Below are 22,336 nucleotides of genomic sequence, written 5' to 3' on the forward strand. Positions count from 1 at the left end.
GCATGGTGTTTTCCAGTCAAAGATGTAGAAAGGAGAACACCCACACATTATCATGTATAGATATGTAATGTACGCTGCCTATATGTGTGTTTGCCATTTCCAAAAGGTTAAAAATTCCCTAAAGAGAACATTCCAAGATAGATGCAAGATCTACCAGTGCTCCAGATGCAAGCTGCTAGACCTGACCTAATTGGCTTTTGGTATTAGGCGGAAGACGCAGGGAAACAGCCTGCACAATTTCACAACAAGTTACTCAATAAAGCCTTTGTGGTTGAGGTTCGATGCATTGGTGAAAATTATAGCTCTGCTCTGATCAATGACTTGCAAGGCAACAAAAGGAGATTATAATGAAGCATTTCAAATGATAGAGAATAAGTCAATACTTCACCTATCAGCATACATGACCAAAAAAACTGGCCAGCTGTTCGCTGGTATAAGTATTCTATTCAGCCTGTTAATTACTAAATATGAAAATATAAATAATGAAAATAATTGTTTCCTTTAAAAAGTACTTATAAACATTAGATAGTGTTTAAGAAAGAATGGCTGTACAGTGTTGTATAATGCAATATTCTATTAATCAAGCTAATAAGAATGTGTTAATGCTTTAGCTAAGGGCATCATATATATACAGTTTTAAAAAAACAATCCTTCTAGACAGGCAACCAGACACTGACAGAATAGCTTCCCTCAAGTGTATTCACAGCCAGGCAATTTCACTTAAAATAACTTTTACATAAGCCAGTAAAAATAACACCATAAAGCTCCATGCCCAATCATTCTTGATCATGCTGCAAAATAAACTAAAATAATTTTTTTAAAAAAGCCCATAAACCATTAACAAAGTATAAGGCACTTTCACCATAACAGGCCCGTGAGATTAAATTTACTTACAACAGAGAACATACAGACATCACATCTTCTACCATCCTAAGACAAATAAGACAAAGAAAAGAGAGACAGACAGAAGGAACTGACAAAAAGGATAAATCTGCAGACATTCTGTTAATGTGTTAGAGCAAAATCATCATACAATTTTGATATCCTTTGAAGTCTGCACAACCTTAAAACATGTTTTAATGGGAAGCGGGGGAGAAGAGAGGTGATAATTCCTAAATCAGTTTATGTTCTTAAATTCAATATAATTTTCTGACATGTTTTTACCTTATAAAAACCATTTTTTCATAGCAGAGGCCTACCAGTTTAATTGCTGTCAATGCTTTACCCATTCTTTGCCTTTCCTGAGGTAGCCATCTGTTTTCTTTTCAAGATAGAGCACTAGTTAATATACAGTATATAAAAAAATGTTCCCAAGGAAGTTAGTAGCAATTAAGTTTAAAGAAACAGGAGAACCCTAGGTTCTTTTATGACTATTGATCTATCAGTAAAAGGCAGCAGAAAAAGCTCCTGGTCTGTGTATTTCAAAATTACTTTCACACTCTGAGAAAGAAAGGGAAATTTCTTTAAGTTTTCGTATTTTTGGTTCTTAATGAAATCATAGTTTGAGTACTGACAGTTCAAAGCAAATGCTTAATAAACTGGGACAGTTCTATTTGAATAACCAGGGCTAGAAGAAGTCTTCATCCTCTTCCATGCTTGTCAGCTTTAATGCCATATTTTTAAGCAGGATGATCTTGAAAGCTGGCACCTTCCATATCTAAACACAGTCTTTTGAAATGGTCTGGATGCTTCCCAACCATCAATACAGTTGAGAGTTGAGGTTTAGATCTAAACGGGCCACCCATTCTTTATTCACAACCAGGAAGCACTGAGGGAGCAGCTGCTGCTCTTTGTTCAGTATCATCTCAGCAAAATGATCGGTCTCAGAACCACAGTTAAATATTTAGATACATGACTGGAATGCAATTTGAGTTGAGCTGAAATCCATTCCCACGTCTGTTCTTTTAATAGAGTGGTGAGTGAGTGTTTAGCATGTTTACACTTTTACTCCAGGATGATAACTCATTTGTATTGCCACTAATGTGCACTGCAGAATCAAGCACACTGTAGTGTTAGTGATGCTTAAGCTAGTGACTCACTCCTAGGCATCCTACAGGTCTGGCCTGGAAATCACCATGCTCCCCTGGGCTAGAAAACACAATAAGCAACACATTTTCAAAGCAGTCTGCAGGGATTTCTCCCTGCAACTCTCAATGTTAACAAAGACTCTTGGCTTTGAAAAACTAACCCTTAAACTAGTTTTTAAAAATAAATAAATATAATCTTCGGATATTACAGTATCAGTTTAAACTGAGTCAAGTAATTCCTGAAATGAAGATCAGCAAGATAAGTCACCATTTAAGGTCCTTCACTTTAATAGCTTCCTTTCTTCTTCTAGGAGCTCCCCTGAAGTATTTGTGACTGGGCTCCCCAAATGATGGTTCTCCTGCAGTGGACCCCATTAAGCAATCTCATGCCACGAACTCTTATGTGGGGAGGGGACAGACTGGGACACAGACACAGGGTTGCCCATTTCACCCCCCAACAAGCCCTGCAGTAAATCTCCTAAAAGAATATTATAGCTGTAGGCTGCATTCTCATTAACATGCAGCTCCTGCGCACTGGGGACAACCTTTTAGTGGGATCCCAGATACTGCTGTGGGCAGGTGATTCCATGGAAGCACAGCACAGCACAGGCAGCTGTGTTGCCTGGAGCCAGGGAAGAGTAACAGAGGGCAGATAAGCCTTGTGCCTCCTGCAGACATGAGGTCTTTTGGAGGGGGTAAATCCCTACCCCCAGTGAAAGACTACAGAGAAAATTCTGTGGAAGGAACTTCATGGAGTGCTCTCACTAGCTCCTGTAAGTTTTTCCAGGTGATGGGGCAATCTGGACCAGTGTGTCCCGTCACAAACCTCTGTTCTCAATGATTAAACAACACAAGGCCTGTCTTGCAATTTACAATACATGGGCTCGCACACGGACTTCAGTGGATCTCCATGTAGGCCCAGGGGATCTCTTCCTGGCAGTCAACTGCTGGACTGAGGCCTTGGATATTAAAATCCCCTCTAGAATGAAATTCAAATCTCACACACACAGATGCACTTTTTAGTCGTGTTATTTTTGTTTAAAGTTGAATATTCTATTCTTGGGGAATTCTTTAGGTTTTAGGAATATTGAGTAAAATACCCTGGCTCTGTAGACATTTTTTACATTTCTCTGGCACCTACTCTGAACTCCAGGCATTTCCCAAAATTTAAAACACATCATCAGAAAATCTGGCATCTCCCTCAAAAAAACTGAAGTCATTCTGCCCAGTGGTATCATATTCTATAACATTCACATAAGTAATTCAAAAATGGCTTCAACTTCAAAAAGCAAAACACCCCCAACCACATACAAACCTAAATTTGGCAAATGGCTAGAGTTAGAAGCCCAGCTGGTGCCAGGAAATAAAAAGTACAATTGGACATTCTCCATCCTTCATTTTACAGCATTAGGGACACTGTACAATGTTTTACATTTGTTTTACAATGTTTGTTTTACAATGTTTGCCTTATCTTTAGCTCTTCGGTCTTTTGTTAGTTTTAGTGAGAAACTTAAATCTTAAAATGTAGTATGTTATCTTTAATTAGCAGACACTATTAAGTTAGAAAGCAACTTTCAGAGCGATCTTATTCGATATGTTCTCTGTTTATCTGAAATCTAAAATCCTGTGAATAAAATCTGTGGTAACTAATTCAAAGAAAATTATGCCTAAAGGGATAAGATAGCAGAAGTGCGCATCAGCAAGTTAATTACTGAATCAGTACGGCTGGATACCAAGTTTTATTAACCAACCAACCAAATGTAGCAGCTAGAACCATTTCTCCCACAACTTGGCCTATGGACATAGAAATAGGAGATAAACCAAGGGGTTTTTGATCATCCTGTGAATCCTTAAACTACTTTTCTAGAAAAAAATATTTTCAAAGGTTATAGCCTCACATTAAAAAAAATATGAAAAAAACCCCAGGAATTCAAACTAGTAAAAATAAGACAGTTTTCCGCTTCTCATTCATACATATACATAAAAAAACACTGGATGAAAACATGGCCCTACTGAAGTCAATGCGAGTTTTGCCACTGATTTCATTCACTATGTCCCACAAACCCTAACTCACACGAGTACTCTTCATTTACGTGAGCAGTCCCATTAGCTTCAATAGGAGTTTGTGTGTATGACTACTCGCACAAGTAAGGGTTCACAGGATCGGCCTTGCATTAGCAACAGGCCGGGGAATTATTTTTTCCCATTGCTGAACTCACTGCACAACGAGTAGGCTAACACTGAAAATGTGGCACAAAAATTGCTAAAGGCCCAATCCTAGTCCCACTTAACATCAATGGGCATTCAGGCACTGATGTCAGTGGGAGTAGGACTGGGCCCTTAAACTTCCAACATCCAATTATTAATCCAGTGACCTGGTCTGGGTTCAATTCTCTGGGTTTTCACTACAAGTTATTTGCTGCTGGGAGCAAAATGGCATTGATAATGTACAGGAAAGCCTATGCCTACCATGAAGAAAAGGAGTACTTGTGGCACCTTAGAGACTAACCAATTTATTTGAGCATAAGCTTTCGTGAGCTACAGCTCACTTCATCGGATGCATACTGTGGAAAGTGTAGAAGATCTTATTATATACACACAAAGCATGCATCCGATGAAGTGAGCTGTAGCTCACGAAAGCTTATGCTCAAATAAATTGGTTAGTCTCTAAGGTGCCACAAGTACTCCTTTTCTTTTTGCGAATACAGACTAACACGGCTGTTACTCTGAAATATGCCTACCATGGTAAGCCATAAACATAAATCTGGTTGTCTAGTTAATACGTTCATCAGCACAATGTTTCTAATCTTACTAATGACAGGTTTCAGAGTAACAGCCGTGTTAGTCTGTATTCGCAAAAAGAAAAGGAGTACTTGTGGTACCTACAGCTCATGAAAGCTTATGCTCAAATAAATTGGTTAGTCTCTAAGGTGCCACAAGTACTCCTTTTCTTTCTTCTAACCTTATTGAAACCCATGAATTATAAAACTATAGTAATTATAGAGGGTTGCAAGGAGGAGCACTTCACAATCCAGAAATGTCTTTACCCTTTAACTTACGTTTTTAGTGGTGTCTTCTTCTTTTTTGCAGGTTTATTTAGGTTGTCTCCTTCAGTTCCATTTGTTTCACTGCCATTGGCTGGTATCTCAAAGGAGGCTGGAGATTTAGAAGGTGAGCTGGTGATCTTCGAAGACAGCCTGAAAGCATCAATTGAGTCCTCGCAGGTGTCTGGATCAAAACTGTATGTTTGTTGAGGCAATTTGGGAGATTCTTGCATTTTTGTAGTGGAAGAGAATGGGTTAAAGTTGGGATCATCCCACTTGTCAATATCAAAAGTATAAGAGCCTTTTGAAATCGGAATATCACTTGGATCAGTGAGTGACTTGGTTGGTGTGGTGGGAGAATTGTCAAGCTTTTCCACTGTCTTTTTAGTCTTTGGCCTCCTTAGTGGCATTTTGGCACCAGATTTTTTACCTGCTCTTTTGGGTGGGGGAGTGCTTTCTTGCTGGTCCTCTCTGCTGCCCTTTTCCTCAGAATAATCAAACTCTAGTCTCACAGCTAGACCTTTGACTGGAGGATCCTCTTGTCCTCCAGTGTCAGATGGAGTCACCTCCACGGCCTCTGGTGCCGTTGTAAGAAGTTGGGTTTTTTTACTGGCAGGGTGAGAGGTTTGCACTTTGCTTCCTCCAGTACTAAATGTACTAATTTCTTCAAAGTTCTCTCGATCAAAGGGATAGGAAGCGTCAGGCACAGCAGGGGCCTCCTGTTTCTCCGTAGAGATTTGGGAAGGTTCAGTACATTCAGGTTTAATTGATTCAATCTTTACCTCAGACACCAGTTTTTCTTCACTTGGGACAGAAGCTTGTTGGCTAATGTCAGATGGTTCTTGTTGCGTTTCTTTCACGGGTGGAGAGTCTGCAGATTTTTTTGCGGATTGCTTCTTCTTTAACGAAGGTGGCCTAGGTTTCTTTGTTCGCTTAAGGGTACTAGAAGCACTACTTGAACCAGTACTGAACACGTCTGCCGTTGGAATTACTGTCTCATTATTGCCAAGATAGGAAACTCCATCAAAATCACTAGCTTGCAAACTAAGAGACCGAGACAAAGTAGACCTGGAAACTGGGACAGAATCTGTGGATTTTCTTCGAACATTCACTTTAGGGTCACAATTCTTAGCTTCTGGAGTGCCAGGTTCTAAAGTATGGAAAGAATCTACCAACTCACTGTTATCAAAGTCTAAGTTGTAAGTCCCGCTGCTGGCTATAGGCTTATCCTCATCAAAGACAGTAGAAAATGAATGGGAGGGAGGACGGAAAGGGCTTTCTTCAATTGATTCACTATGTGATGCATCAATTATGGACACAGTATCAGAACAGAATCCTATGGGAACAAACAGAAAAGTCAGTGAATGAAACACATCAGTCATTAAGCCCCAAATGCTTTTCTGTTTAAGTGTTTTATTATATTTTATCTAACAAATATACCAAAAATGGAACAAAACCAAAAAATACAAGTGAGACAAATGGACTAAATCCTAAATGAAAGAATATATGTACACCAGGGGCATATTTAACTCATGGTATAAATGCAGAAGAACATTTGAACAGTTCTTTTTTTTTTCTCTCTCTCTTGTAGTTTGGTGACAATACATTATATACACTTGTAAAGGTTTACATGGAGTATTTTTAGTTGCTATTTCAGAGCGAGGTAAGGAGAAAGAGATGGAAATCGAGTTAGTAGAATATGCTAAAATACTCTAAATACTGGGTGATCTGACCATCAAATACTGGTTTACCCACACTTCCCTCTAGGATAATGGTTTAATACCTTCATTTACAGAATTGTATCAAAAATATTCTTTTTACACGTTTCAGAGTGGTAGCCATGTTAGTCTGTATCAGCAAAAACAACGAGGAGTACTTGTGGCACCTTATAGACTAACAACTTTTTACAGTAGCTGGTACCACAGTCCTCTAATTTGACTGAAGCTTCAGTGACTTGCATATTTTTTTCCCAGTTTAATGTCCCCACATTCCATCTTGACCATCCTTCCAGTGCAAGAGAAGACTGGGTATGGCTTTCTTTCCAAAGTTTATCTATACTACTCTTGTTTTGGCCGGGGGAGAGGGAAAGAGGGAGGAGAAGGAGAGTCAAAATTCAGAGTTGAGTTGATAACTCCATTTTTTATATGTCTTTACATATGAGGTATTGAGAATTTCAATTAAAAAAAACCCAAGAAATAAAATAGGGAAAGCAGGCAAAGAGAAAGCTGACTGTACAAACGTTTCTGAAATTGCACTTTTCCATTAGAAACAACATTGGAAATGGCCTCACTTTACTATATTTTTAATCATTAGTGGAAAAAACCCCTATTTGTTGAAGTTCTACAACCAGAATTCTCTTTCTTATGGTTAAAGTATATAGATCTGTTCATGACAATGTCTTCTAAAGAGGTTAACAGAAGCCCCATGACTTGGGACATTTAAAACTAAGCTGTTAAAGCAGAAGCAAATATATTTTAGGACACAGGCAGAGAAGTAAATGGATTAACTGACCTTGTGACAGAGATGGCAGTTTCCTGCCATATCCTGGAAAATCTTATTGAATGAAGTTAAAGTATCTTAGCCTCTCATTGTATTAAAATGGAAATGTGTAATTGTGGGATTGTATGTAGCTTGTTTAGGAGACCTGACTAATATAAATCTTGGGAAGTGTTATGTGCTTAGGCGCACTCTTTTAAACAATAGGCTAAGACAAGAATGAATTGTTAATTGAGTAGACTTCCTAGGAAATAATTGGGAAGAGAGGAATACAAATGACCCACCTTCAGATCCATCCTTTTGAAGCTATGCCTTGAGCAGAACCCATTGTCTGGCTGATTACCTATTCACAGTCTCTTCAAAGACCCAAACTGGACAAAGAAGTGACTCTCAGATGCATGGGTGGGGTTTAAAAGACTGACTGTTCACCAGCCAGAGTCATTGTTGGAGTCAGGGGTGATCTCTGGTAAGCTTATTAGCATATATGTAGATACTTTTGTTGTTTTTGATATGGTTTCTCAGTAATGCTTTCACCTTAAGAACAAATGTTCTTGCTTAGAAAGAGCTGTGCAGTAGCTTCATTATGGAAATTACACTGTTTGCCATTTCTGAAGAGAAAAGCAAAGCAGGCTTGTTTAGGCAGCATGACTTTGCTGGGGAATTCAGAGCATAGGCTGGGAGTGGTACAGAATGGAAATATCCCAGTCAGAAAGGAGAGAAATGTGTGTGTCTGCCCAAGAGAGGCAACAGCAGGGGAGCCAGAAGTCTAAAAGTGTGTGCCCTGGCTGTACCAGAGAGGGAGATTACAGATGCAGTTGCCCTGAACTGTGGCAAACCCATTAGATCTTTTTCCATCTCCAATCTTAGTTATGTGGATTACAAAAAAATTCTGCAAATCCTGATCATCCCTAAGAGACCATCCATGAGTTGAGAATAGGTGGAGCCCTTAAGCTGAGGTGGGAGTGGTTGGCACAGGATCCAGCTTTGATTTTCCCCGTCCCCCAGCTGGAGGAATTCTCAGATGGCCAGATTTCAGCCCTTCTGTTTCACCTGAGAAGTACAAAAGAACTGGATAGCAAAAAAAGACCATGGGGTCATGTCTGAACACCAGCTTAGCAACGCCTTCATTGCATGGATGAAGCTCAGGTGGCTGGAGAACTCTGGTATTCTGGGGATGCAGCTAATCATTATCTCTCTGTATTATAGGGACAGGCCCCCGGAGCAGCGGCTCTTACTGGATGTCCCCTGGCAGACAACTCACCCCTGCCATTGCACTCCAAAACCAGAATCCCTAGCCATAGGTTCACAGGGATTTGCATTATACCATAAAAATGTAATATACACACACCACCGTACTGTAGCACGATGTTTGCATCCATCAAATTCTAACCTGCCATTTTGGGTGAAGTCGAAGTGGATTTCAGCAGGTTGATATTTAAAAATTTGCACACGCCTATTTTAGCAAGCAGATGCCCATTTGCCAACTTGTAGAAATGCCTCTTATAAGAAATTTAATTTTTGCCTAGTTACAATTTTTTCTGCATCTATTCTGGTCTCAATAAAACAAAACAAAGTTAGAAAATTAAGACACCAGAATTTGTGAAGATGATCAGAAATAGTGATGGTCTTATTTTCTCTTGGTTTATAAGTTGGCTATGGATTTGAAAATGGATATTTTGCCAGGGCTGTGTCATTAGTGGGATTCATGAGTCTTTCTTCATCTAATACTGACTTAACTTTTCCCCAAATACCTTAACAATACTCAATAATGATTCTTTGGGATGGAATGTAACAAATACATTCCCATTTTCTCTTGAAACAGAAAATGAAGTCCTTTAAATTCAGATTTCAGGTGCAAGTACTTTGCAGACCAAACTCATGGTTACCACACTTCTGATGACTGCATTGGTCTGGCCATATTACCTTCCAATTATTCTGCTCTGCTTGTGTTCTAGCTAGTAAAGTTCTAGCTACAGGCAGAGACCACAGGGCATTCACAGTTGATTTAAATACTATACCAGTGGTTCTCAGACTTCTTCCACCGCTTGTGCAGGGAAAGCCCCTGGCAGCCCGGGCCGGTTTGTTTACCTGCCATGTCCGCAGGTTCCGCCGATCACGGCTCCCAGTGGCCACGGTTCGCTGCTCCAGGCCACTGAGAGCTGCTGGAAGTGGCGGCTAGTACGTCCCTCAGCCCGCGCCGCTTCCAGCAGCTCCCATTGGCTTGGAGCCGCGATCGGCTGAACCTGCGGACGCGGCTGGTAAACAAACCGGCCCGGCCCGCCAGGTGCTTTCCCTGCACAAGTGGTGGAACAAGTTTGGGAACCACTGTACTAGAGCAAGGCATGTGGTCATCTGATTACAACTACTGGTTTAGGAAAAAGACATTAAAAAGACATTTTACGGCTTATTTACCAAGGTGTTTTAAATTATGCTGAAACAAAGACTAGTAGTAAACTGGAAGGCTACAAAATAAGAACTCACACTAACTGAATAGATATTTGCTGGTTGCCATCCTTTCACTTGTATCAGAATCAAATACATTTATCTATGAATAGTAACTAATCAAATCAGATTGCATTGGGATTTGCTTCAAAGACAGCACTGCAGTCTTTCAGGTTAAAAGCACTAAGGAGTCATAGAATAGTCCAGAATCTGGTAACATTCATATTTCCTTTCAGTTTGTCTAGGTACTCATACGTCCTCCATCACCATAACAAATTTAAGCAGTGTGCCCATACGACATATATCTCATCAGATATTACTGTGTTTGACTATCTGTTCATTTTTTTCAGTCATTAATGACAGAATGCTAAACAACAATTTGTTACCTTTTTTCTTGTCTGGACCTGACATTCATTAATTATTTCCTTATACTAGACAAGTAATTTCAAAAGTATGGCTAGCATATATGTTAGAGTTGTCACTGTCACTGGGATAAAGACTCACTAGTAGAGCTAACTGGAAAATTTTAGAACAGTTTTCTAAATGGAAAATGCTGTTCCATTAGAATCGGAACAGAACCAAATTTTTGAAATCTTGAAATTCTCCATGAAATTACATTTCTTTTTCCTGCACAATTCTGCCCATTAATACTTTGTGTTAAGGTAGCATGGATGAAAGAGAAATACAAAGAATCTATACTTATAACTATTATTTAAGTCCTTACTACTATATTTTACTACTAGATCCTGTGGATAGAAAGCATTTCCTCTTTGCTTCAGAGGCAGTTATGTATCTGTGTGAAGGTTTTGCCAGGAATATTATTTATGAACATAAAGTGCCAGCCACTTTGAAGATAGCAGACACTTCCTAAATCAGCACCTTCAGATCAACCCCTACATTTTTAGATTTCTTTCATTGGAATTCTAGCTACACAATTCCATGTTTCTCTTTGAAAATTTAGTGAGTTACGTGAATTAAAAAACGGATGCACTGTGATATTCTTTAAAATAAATGCTAATCAGGTGGCACTACTTTAAGAGTGCGTATTTTTTCTTCTTACTCCAAAAGGGTTGTGTTTGGGTTCAGTCTTGCCGAATGTTTTTTTAATTAGAGTTGCCGCTGGCAGCTGAGCTGGCTTTTCACACAATGCGATCATTTTTTGACACTGATCAGTCTACTGCTAAGGAGACACCAGAAGTGTCACAAGACTCCGGTATTAGTCTAATCTGTACACTTTACATGGGAATGGAGTGGAAGATAGCTAAATGCAATTAATATAAACGACTGAATAGCTCTGCCAGCATAGTCCAAAATATAGGTCAGTGTGAAATGAAAAGGGATTCCAAAAAGGAGTCTTCAAAAATTGTGTTAATAATAATAAACAACATAGTATTAATAACAAAGGCTTTCGTTATGTTAGGCATCAAAAGGACTGAGGCCCCATTGTGCTGGGTATTGTACAAACATATATAAAAAGATGATTTCTGCCCTGGAGGGCTTACAGTCTAAAAGACAGAAACAAATAATGGATTGGGGATATATCATAAAGCAAATTAATATGGTGAGGAAAGAGCCTGAGTAGTTACATTATTTGCTTTTGTTGGTAGTTAATTTCTTTAAGGATTTAAGTTCTCCTGCAGCCAGCTATAAGTAATAAAGACCAAACTGTCTAAGAAAGCTGCTGTGCTTTCCAACAGTGTAAAATAAAACAACGTTGAAATTCTGCTGGCAGCTCCACATATAGTGCAGAAGCTGATTCCTGCTTATTATGTTGCTTTTCCCACCACATACACAACACACTCCTGATCCAGTCCTTTACTTATTCCTGGAGTCTAGTGCTCTCCAGCGTACATTTCAAATTAGCACTGTCAATTTTTGTTATTTTGTGAATACATCCAAAATGTGGGCTTTTGGTAGAAATTATTTGTTATGTTGCTGTAAGACTCCTGCTACATTACATCATCAATATCTTCTAATGATAGAACTGCAGCGGATGGAGACTTGAATTGTACTTACTGTTGTGAGACAATGCAGCTCTATTACTACAAAGAGCTTTTTAGACCATGCTCTTTTGACATTAGAAGTGCATCAACAGTGCAGTGAATTTTGCCCTTTCACATCAAAGTGATCTAAACAAAAGGGTTGTGTTCCTACTCACAACATTTTATCACAAAGGCTGTAGTTTGTTCATTAAAGAACGCATTATGTAATACACATATTATGCAGTCATAAGAAGGTGAAATACGCTCCTGCGCAGGAGGGCCAGCTCAAAGTCTAATGTACCACTTAAATCTCACTTTTGGCCCTATTTTGAGGACTTACATGGTTAATAGGCCCGCTGTACAGGGGTGAAATTCACCTGCAAGTTGTTATAAATTATGCATAACATCCATCCATTGTTAGATACTAAGCCAGATATGGGCAAACTACGGTGCGCGGGCCTCATCTAGCCTCCTGCCCGGCCCCTGAGCTCCTGGCTTGGGAAGCTAGCCCCCGGCTCCTCCCATGCTGTCTCCTCTCCCCCGCAGTCTCAGCTCACTGCACCATCGGTGCAATGCTCTGGCGGCAGAGCTGTGAGCTCTTGCCGGGCAGCACAGCTACAGAGCTGTGGCCTGACCCGGTGCACTGTGCTACATGGTGTCGTGGCTGGCTGGCTGGCTCCAGCCGGGTGCCGCGGCTGCCTGTCCTGGTGCTCTGGGCGGCGTGGCTGTAGGACCGCCAGCCACCTGTGCTCCAGGCAGCGCGGTGAGGGGGCAGGGAGGGTTAGATAGAAAGCAGGGGAGTTCTGGGTGGTGGTCAGGGGGCAGGGAACAGGGGGGGCTGAATGGGGGCAGGGGTTCCGGGGGGGCAGTCAGGAAGGAGAGAAGGGGTTGGACGGGGCGGCGGGGGGCAGTCAGGGGCAGGGGTTCTGGAGGTGGTCAGGGAGAAGGGGTGGTTGGATGGGACAGGGGTCCTAGTGGGGCAATCAGGAATGAGAGGAGGGGTTGGATAGGGTGGCGGGCGGCAGTCAGGGGCAGAGGGTCCGGGGGTGGTCAGGGGGGGTTAGATGGGGCGGGGGGCTGTCAGGGGACAGGGGGGTTGGGTGGGGCAGGAGTCCTGGAGGGGCCGTTAGGGGTTAAGAAGCAGGGGGGGATGAATAGGAGCAGGGGCCAGGCCACGCCTGGCTATTTGGGGAGGCACAGCCTCCCCTAACCAGCCCTCCCTACAATTTCAGAAACCCAGTGTGGCCCTCAGGCCAAAAAGTTTGCCTGTCCCTATACTAAGCTGTACGCAGTGGATAACTGATTACATAAAGCACAAAAGTGCAACTCAGGTGGCTTACGAATAGAGGTAGAGCCCAGGAAGGCAATTCCAGCCTTTTATTCACTATGATACAGGGCCCAATCCTCCATTCCTTACTCAAGCAAAAGTCTCTGACCTGAATGGGAGTTTTGCCTGGGTAAGGCACGAAGAATCAGAGCCACTATGTCTAAGTCACATCTAAGGACATACAAAAAGTACGAAGAATTGATGTTGATATAAACTAAAAAAGAACAGCAAGTAATGGATTAGAGCAGCAGTTCTCAATCAGGGGTTCATGGGTCTCTGGGGGCATCTGTGAGCCGGTTTCAGGGGGTCCACGAAGTAGGGCTGGTGTTAGATTGGCTAGGGCCCAGGACAAAAAGATCAGAGGCGGGAGTTGTGGGGCTAGAGCCCAGAGCCCCAGCGACCTGTGGGCAGAAGCCCCAAGCCGCCCCCGCCCCGCAGCTGAAGCCTAAAGCCCCCAGTTCCGCAGGGCTAAAGCCCAAGCCCATCACCCTTGGAGCAGAAGCCCCTAGACCCACCACTCCATGGGGCAGAAGCCCCAAGGCTCCCTGGGCCATCAGCTGAAGCATGGAGCCCGGAAGCCCCCCGCCTCCTGTGACTGAAGCCTGGAGTGCCCTCCACTATAGAAGGGGGGGGGAACAGACTCAGAAAGAAAAAGATTAAGAACCCCTATTTTAGAAACCACTATTCATTCTGGCTCTTGGAGATCACACAATGGCCCACTACATAGGGTACTGAACCGGGGACTCATAAACCCTGGGTTCTGGTCCCTACTCTCCCACAGGCTTGCTGTGTGCCCTGTGGCAAGTTGCTTCACCTCTCTGTGCCTCAGTTTCCCCTCCCACATTTTGTCTGCTTAAACTACAAACTGTTTGTGGCATGGACTATCTCTCCTGCATATCTGCGGAGTGCTTAGTACAATGGGAGCTGATCTCAGCTGGAGACTCTAGGCATTAGTATAATATGATAAATAAATAATGAGTGGATGATAGTAAATGTGTATGCTGATTTTACACTTCTACGGATGCTCTTACGTGAGAGCATGATGACATTGTGTAATGTTTGGCATTTTAATCTATAGCTTATTATCTGACAAATGGATGAGGATAGAAGGGTGTTACAAAGAAATGAAATGTTTGCACGAATGGTAGAGGAATGTTATTTTCCTCCATTGATATCAGGAAGAATGAATTACGACTTAATGTTCTGTGGTTAATTAGAGAGAGAACTCAACCATCATTTATGCAGCATTTTATAAATCTATTAGGTGTTGACGACATTTTAAACCATGAAAGTAAAGCTCCAATAGTCTGCAATAACAAGGGAAGCTATCCTAATGTACTTATATTTGTAAATAAATAATAATAATAATACATAAAAAAAGACCTGAACTGTAACTGGCATGAAAATGGCATGAATTTTCCGTGCCACAAAGGAGTGGGGGTTTTATTAGCATGAATACCACTGTTATAATATATTAGAGATGGATGGAAGAGGCAGTGTTCAAGTCCAGACTGAAGTTTGGAACTGGGGTTCAAAAGACATTCTGGGTAGAAGTTGACATTTGACACAGCTTCCTTCCTCTCCACTTCTTGCACCCTTCCTTGTGGCCTTGGGGAAAAACTGCAGACAGGAACCAGTCAGGGATGCCAGCCAGTAGAACAGCTGCAGAAGCAGCCAAAGTCGGGACCTTTCAATGTTCAGACAACTTTCTGAACTTTTGACTGGACTTGTGCTGATTGGCTGTTTGCTCCAACCCTCCCTCAGAGACTCCTCCTCCTTCACTCCACACCTGCCCCTATTATCCTGTTCTCTCCTTGTCCTGTCCCCCTTATCCTTTTTCCCTTCCATGTCCCTGCTTCCTTCCCTTTTATTTCCATTTATCTGGTCCTCTCCAAACTAAACCCAGGCCCTCGAAAAAACCATAAAACTAACATGACATTTGCTACCATCACTTTGCTGCTTGTGTGTGATCCCTTTTGCCCACCTTTCTGGGGCAGGGTCTGTGCTACTACTGTGTTTGTACAGTGCCTAGCACAATGAGGCCCTGTTCTTGGTTGCTCCTTAAGCACTACCATAATAAACAAGAATAATAATAGTAAATCCCCTGTTGTTCCAAAATGCTGTAAATCTGATAAAACCAGGTAGTCTCATGAAGTTATTTGCCACTGTGGGCAGAAGTCTCACGAGAACAGCTAATCTTGCATCCAGACCAGGTCTCCGAGCAGTTAGGCAACATGGTGGTAGAAACACTGGTTAATGCTAGTGCCTTCTACATTGGTACCAAGGAGGGAGCTGCCTCAGGGCTAGTACAATGGGAGTGGGAAATGGTGGGAAATTTCCCCAAAAGTTTAGTTAAAACAAGGCCTCTGCGTCCACCCACTACTGCCACAACCACAGCAACTAATGCAGCGGATCTCTTCTCTTGTGCACCTCCCACCAGTGCAAGCACATGTGAACAGGGCGTACTCCATATAGCCCACCCTGCTAGCTGCTCAAGAGGAGGATAAGCAGAGTAGGAGACAAAGCCAAGCTGCTGCTACTCTGAGTAGGTGTCCTGCAGCCTGCCCATGCTCAGCCCAGCATCTGAAGAGCTGGTAGTGGGAAGGATCCTGGAACCTTGTTTCCTCACCCACAAGTCAGAGGAGACCCAAATCTCCCACCCAGCTCACATGGAGATAGCGGACACCACCAGCAGTCAGAGGAGAACCGTGTACCTAAAGAACTGGTATCTAGCCTTAAGTATTAACTACAATTTTACTTTCATAACCTTTATTAAACTTACACTGGAGTTAAATAAATTAAAAACTCTCACCACGTCTCCTCAGCAGCAGGGTCCAGCTGTTGTGCTAATCATATCATGAGGCATAATTACAGTCATCTGCATACGTTATTATTGTCAGGCCTACCTGGAATCATATGTTCCAAACTGACCATTCTCCCTCTTTCCCCACCCCCCCAAACCCAGAAGACAAAGCTGCCTGGTCTCTAAATTGGAACACAGATTTTATGTTATTTTCTCAGTTTGCCAGGCCTTGCAGGTGCCCTTATTCCTCTTTTACTGAGCTGGCACCAATGTGACCTTTGTTTCCTAGATTTATGCTACCAATTAGGAGCTGTGCTTCAGCTCCATGGAAGCCCTGTATAAGGGACTGACTCTCTGTGTGTGTGTGTGTGTGTGAGTATAACCTATGAGGCAAGTTAACACTAAGATAACGGATTTTTAAAAGTGGCTTTCGAAGTAGCAAACATTTCACTGTTCACATTGAAATAAGCGTTCAATTAACCAAGTAACAGGGATGTTAAGTGATGTCTCCTAATAGATTTTAAAAACAAACATATGCTTTTGTATTTCCCTCCTACACTTGAATTGTTCTTGCAGCAACCCACTATGCTGCATAACTGTATTTTACTAAATTTTGGAATGCTGTGTACTGCTTTGTTAGTTTGTTGTAAGTTGTCTGTTGCAGGCAAATTTTACCTAAACATGAAATACTGATATCAAATAGAACAGCTAGGATAAATAGCCTTTAACACAGTGCAGTTCACAATTGTTACAAATGGATACATTCAATCTCCCATCTTCTCTTAGTAATATCCTAAATGAGGGAACAGGGAGGAAGGGAAGAAGAGAAACACATGGGCAGGAAAGTATGTGTGATCAAGGATTCTGAGTAAATGGGAATCTATTGTAGTAATTAAAGACCACACACTCCAAGCCTGCTTAGCATATCTGCTCCTTTACTCTCTCTGCATTTAAATTCCTTTTGGAATTAGGGAAATTACATTTGTAAAAATTGATAAAGAATAAGGAAAACTGGGAAAAGGGAGATCTGAGGATGAAAATGAAAAGGTACTTGGAGATACAGGATATCTTCTTATCATGTCTTTTTAGTTTTTTGGCATCTGTACACTGGACATTGCTTCTGCTAATTATAATTACAATCAAAACTCCCATAGTTTGCGTATTTTAAGTCCAGAAATTCTGAAGGAAGACTAACTAGCTGGAGACATGTCTGGAACTCGTCCAAAGACACCCCACCTCCCCCCAAGAGATTGACAGACTTTACAGACTACTCACAACTTACTGATATCACTTTATCCATCTTCTGTGGTGAAAGCTGGCAGTTTTAGAACAGCACACAGCAAACCTATGCATCCATTCAGATGGAGAGAACCTTGTTCTAATGAAATACATGGGAATTTTGGATAGACAAAGTGAAAGTGTTTCACTGGAATTTAACCAAGATATTGAGCTAACTGCTCATCTCTTGCAAAAAGTGCGATGAGCCATTTAATGACCATAAGTAGTCAGATTGCCTGTTTTGCAGCTCAGCTGACAGTCACATTGAGCTCCTTGCTAATAGAAACTGCTTCTACTTTCACATCTTTCAATTACTTAACTCAGCAAACAAAGGAAATTAGGGCTTTTTAGACAGAATTTCTTCACATAAAATACAATATTCATGTTTTATGGAAAATATCTGTTTCATTGCCGTGTTATGTACTAATTCTATACATACTGTGTGTTATATTGCTCCACTGCTTCACAGAATTAGTCTTAACGTTCCTATTAACACATCCTGAACTTCTCAGAATATATCATCATGTGGTCACTTGCCATTTCAGGGGAAATCAGATCCGAAAATACCCTCCTATTAACTGAGATTATTAATGACACCTAATTATATAGCTCTATATGTTTAGTCATCTGATTAGTTTCATACAGTTCTGAAAACATCAGGAATAAAGAAACTGATTTAATATGGAAGAAATGCACCCAAGAGAGTTTTTCCTTGTTTCACAAATCATACTGTGGGCCTGATTCATCACCACTTACTCCATAACAGAGTGGAGAATCAGGCTGTATTTTTTAAACAAAGATGATGGTGCCAAAACATTACTAAAGTTGTATCGGGAGATGAATGTGTTGATTGATAATACCGAAAAGGACTATGCTGATGATAGTATTTAATATGTAATTGTCATTATCAAACTATGATATATGTTATTTTTTTCAGTGTGAAGAGGACACAGCATATACTAACTAATCTTCCAGCCATCCTTTTATTAGCACCCTTTCTTTACTGGGATTAACACTGATGTCCCCTTTTACAGTCATCTTCCTGAGTGATTCAGCCCACTCATTATATATATTCATTACCTGTGTCTTCCAAGGGCAGCTGTGGCCTTATTTCCTGTTCAGCTGGGTCTACTGGTGCTGCTGCTTCTACCACCGCTACTTCCAGTGGTGGCTGCGGGGGTGCAGGTGGAGTCTTTACAGGAGTGGTGGATTCTGGTGTCTCAAATGCTTCTTCAGAGTCCGAACTCCTGAGGAAAATACAAAACAAGAGCTTCTTTAACAACCTGGACTAGTGAGCAAAGTGAGCTTTCGTGTGTGGAAGGGGCAAGTCAGACTTTGAAATGCAGGGTTTTCTGAGTGGAAGAAGCAAACCTAAGCCATCAGGCTACCTCTGCTATTCTCAAAGGCGGACTATGATGGATTAATGTCACACATGATTTCTAGAGCACGAATATCATGGTTACAGGTTTTCTCTGAAGAAATCTTTATGCTGCTTAAGATTTCTCTGTCACCAAGTGAACATGCGCTCAGAAAGTAAATGCTTCCTGAGAAGCCTGCTGTGCAGCGTAACGGAGACTCCAGTATGAAAGGCAAAAACAATGGAACCTTTTTCTGAATTTCTGAAACTTTTCTTGTCACGAGCATAGACAAACCAACACAGAAAGACAAAAAAGGAGCTTCTCAGGAGAGTTTCATAGCTGTTTATTAAAGGCTACGGCTCTAAAATAATCAAGCCTTATATTGCTGTGTGTGTTCTGACAAGCTAGAGAGCACACACGAGCATAACTGATGGGTAAGTCTCAAAGCAAGCCTCTGGCCAGCCCAGCCTCTCAGAAATATTACATTTCATCATGGCTGTATTTTTACATAGCATTTTAGGCAATGGTAAGTGACACTTGCTGGAAAATGCATTGACTCCTGTGTGCTATCAGTAATATACTTCCACCACTGCATTATCACATAGACATAAAAAAAAATAGACGGATCGGAATGCGCGCAAGCGTGTAAAGGAGGTGCACAGTGGACACAACCAAACGAAATGCAAGCTTGAAAGGAAACAACTATACAAAAGGATGCACTAAGTTAGCCTAAAAATCAAATGAAGATCTACATTGCACAAGGACATAACATGTTGCTCTACGGGGAGAACCACTTTAGGAAACTGTCCTTCTAGAACTGAAAGCTATACACTTGATGTACTTTTAAACAAACAAAACAAACTATATTTTAACATTTTTAAAACAATTTTTGTGAGCCAAGAATGCAATAACAATATTGTCTTGTTAATTACTTAGCAAGCATTTCTGCAGTTCAGATGCAGTTTTTCCCCCACTGGGTCTGTAATACAATGAATTGAATGGTGTGACAGTTTCCTGAAAGACAGGACTGACTTGCCTATTTCCAGTGATTCTCTGCATGGCTAGGAGACTGTAGTCTCCACTGCTTCTCACAGCTGTCCACATCCAGCGCGCCCACTGCATTGGGGACAAAATTTGCCATGAAGTGAAAGCCATTTCATCCGTGGAAGTACTCTACAAGCTGTCCTGATACAGTATGTAGAATCAAGGACTTCTCTGACTTCGTTAAAGTTAAAAGAAAACTCTGTACTGCCAAGCAATAAATTCTGTTTGGGTTCTCAAGGCTTTTAGATTATCTGAAGCAGCTCCATGTCACATAAAGTGCAAGTGGTGGATTTGCATTCTATTACATTCGCTTAAATCTCTCAGCATGAAGCCTGTGTGGGCTATAGCAGAAAAGACCCTGTCTTTGTTGCTGACAGCTCAAGTGGTTAGATGGACCGGATTCTCTTCAAATTAGCTCTGTAGAATTCCAATGAGAACTCAGTCTTACTAGTTATGTTGTCACAGCACACGCATCTACTTGGACCCTACCATTAGCTCTGGAGCTAACTGATTACCACTACACTGCTGCAAAGCAGAAGGATTTCTGCTAAGTATTATTCTGTTTGGGTTTTTTTTTGGCTAGGTCTATTGTGCATAAAGTTACCTCCTGCCTGGGGAACTTCACAAAGGGTAAAGTGTCTGTCTGTCAGTTATTACTACTGCATCAACTTCCGCAAATGCATTCTTTGCTTCAGAGCTCAAACCATATTTGGTTCAGCAACCTACACAGCTGAGTGAGCTTATTGGAAGAGGTGAATTGTAGTTTTTTAAATTATATTCCTTCAAAGATGCAGCATCTCTCAAGTTCACAATATTTTAAGATCAAGAATCACTGCAAACAGAGAACTTCTGTAAACAAAAAGAAAGCCTTACTTACAATGAGCATCTAGCTGAACAAACACCGTCCTTTCCCGTTTCCTGACAATTGCAGGAACCTTTAACCTCACTTTGTCTTTGAAACTATCTGGGGGAAAGCAATTTGATTACTGTTTGATGTTTTTCTAACAGAGAAAAATAAATTTATTTTAACTAAAAAATAAAATGAGAACATTACCAAGTTTATGAAAAGGGCTGAAAAATAACACATCAAACAGCTTTTTATATAATTTGATCATGTTTTATGCATAAAAGAAAGAATACATGTCCTTTTCTCCTTTTAAATATGTGAATATAGTGAATTGTGATACAGCATGGCCAGAGGGCAGCAGAAGAGTGTGTGTGGTTTTTTTTTTTTTAGGCTTAAAGAGTTTTTATTAAAATTTATAATAGTAAGTAAATGGTAAAATACCCAGAGTTACAAAGTTACAATTGCATTACTGCTATTCAAAAGATACATATGATAATATAGTATTATATGCTACAAAGCTTTGGTCAATACACTCACACCCTTCCTTGATTACCTGGGGGTAAGAGACACAGGACCAGCCTTGCAGTTCAGGTTTCTCAATTCTTGAAGCAGAGCTTAGAAAAACTAATGCTAAGAGCTAACTTAGGGTTTACTTGACTAACTTAAACTTAAACCCTAATAAAACAAAACAAAGAATAAAAGCTTAGGGAAACCAAGCTTAGCCTAGTTCCCTTGAAACTTAAAGTTTAAGAAGAACAAGTATAGCCTACCAATAGTAGTAGCCATTGTAGGTAGAATAGATAGAGTGAGTGTAAGACAGAGTAAGTGAAAATGATAGAGTGGAGTGGAGTGAAGTGAAGTGCTCTAGCGAGGTGCGTAACCTCTTTTACAGGGCACAAGTGCCGGAAATTCTCCCTCCTATGCCCAAATTTTATTCCTCACCCACAAATGTTAGGGTACACTTACCCCATAGGCTAGTAGGTTTGTGCGTATTGATGACACGTATATACACACGTTAAGTTTCCTTGTGATGTACCTGTTAAGTCTGTGGGTACCACATTAAAAAAAACCCTATGCCATTCTTCATTATCTGTTGGTCTAGATTGAAGGTTATAGACATATGTGTGAATACTTATTTATTTGGGTAACAAGATATAGGTTAACTTTACTTTTCTGGGTAAATGGTCTTAATATAGACGTGTTAACTGTCCTTAGCTTAACATACAGGATATGGCCTTTAGGTATCTTTCATTACAGCCAAGCTTACTTTAATATAAATCTCTAAACCTATTACAATAAACCAAATACTTAAACGTATACGAAAAAAATATATCTATGCAAGCAAGCAGGTTAGCTCTATAAGCTACACGACTCAGAATCAGGACAAGAGATTCTCCCATTGCATTCTCCTCTGAGCCATTCAAACCTCCTTCACTCATTAGTTTCGAGTCATATTATTTACAAAAGTTCTAGTGTTGTCGTAATGGAAAAAAACAAAAAACAAACAAACCAGCCAGCCTCCCCATCTGCGAACAATCCCTTCTCAGTAGGAAAAGTCCTACAACAGGCTTTGCCAACAGTTGGAAACTGGGATTTAAACTCCAAATGATCTCACTGTGTTTCAGATCCATTCAAATTCCCCATCTAGATCTGAATGCATCCGATGAAGTGAGCTGTAGCTCACGAAG

The 22,336-nt window shown here is 40.9% G+C and overlaps 1 protein-coding gene across 1 annotated transcript in view; it reads right to left on the minus strand.

Moving 5' to 3' along the window:
- TACC2 (transforming acidic coiled-coil containing protein 2) overlaps positions 1-22,336 on the minus strand; it is an 86,351-nt gene that overhangs the window by 41,849 nt on the left and 22,166 nt on the right. Inside the window, exons 2-3 of the mRNA XM_077821575.1 lie at positions 18,480-18,646; positions 5,087-6,407 (exon numbers count right to left, since the gene is read on the minus strand). Of these exons, the coding sequence (XP_077677701.1) occupies positions 5,087-6,407; positions 18,480-18,646 (1,488 nt within the window). The remainder of the gene's footprint in view (positions 1-5,086; positions 6,408-18,479; positions 18,647-22,336) is intronic.

The sequence above is a fragment of the Eretmochelys imbricata genome, chromosome 7, assembly GCF_965152235.1.
Source record: "Eretmochelys imbricata isolate rEreImb1 chromosome 7, rEreImb1.hap1, whole genome shotgun sequence".
NCBI lineage: Eukaryota > Metazoa > Chordata > Testudines > Cheloniidae > Eretmochelys > Eretmochelys imbricata.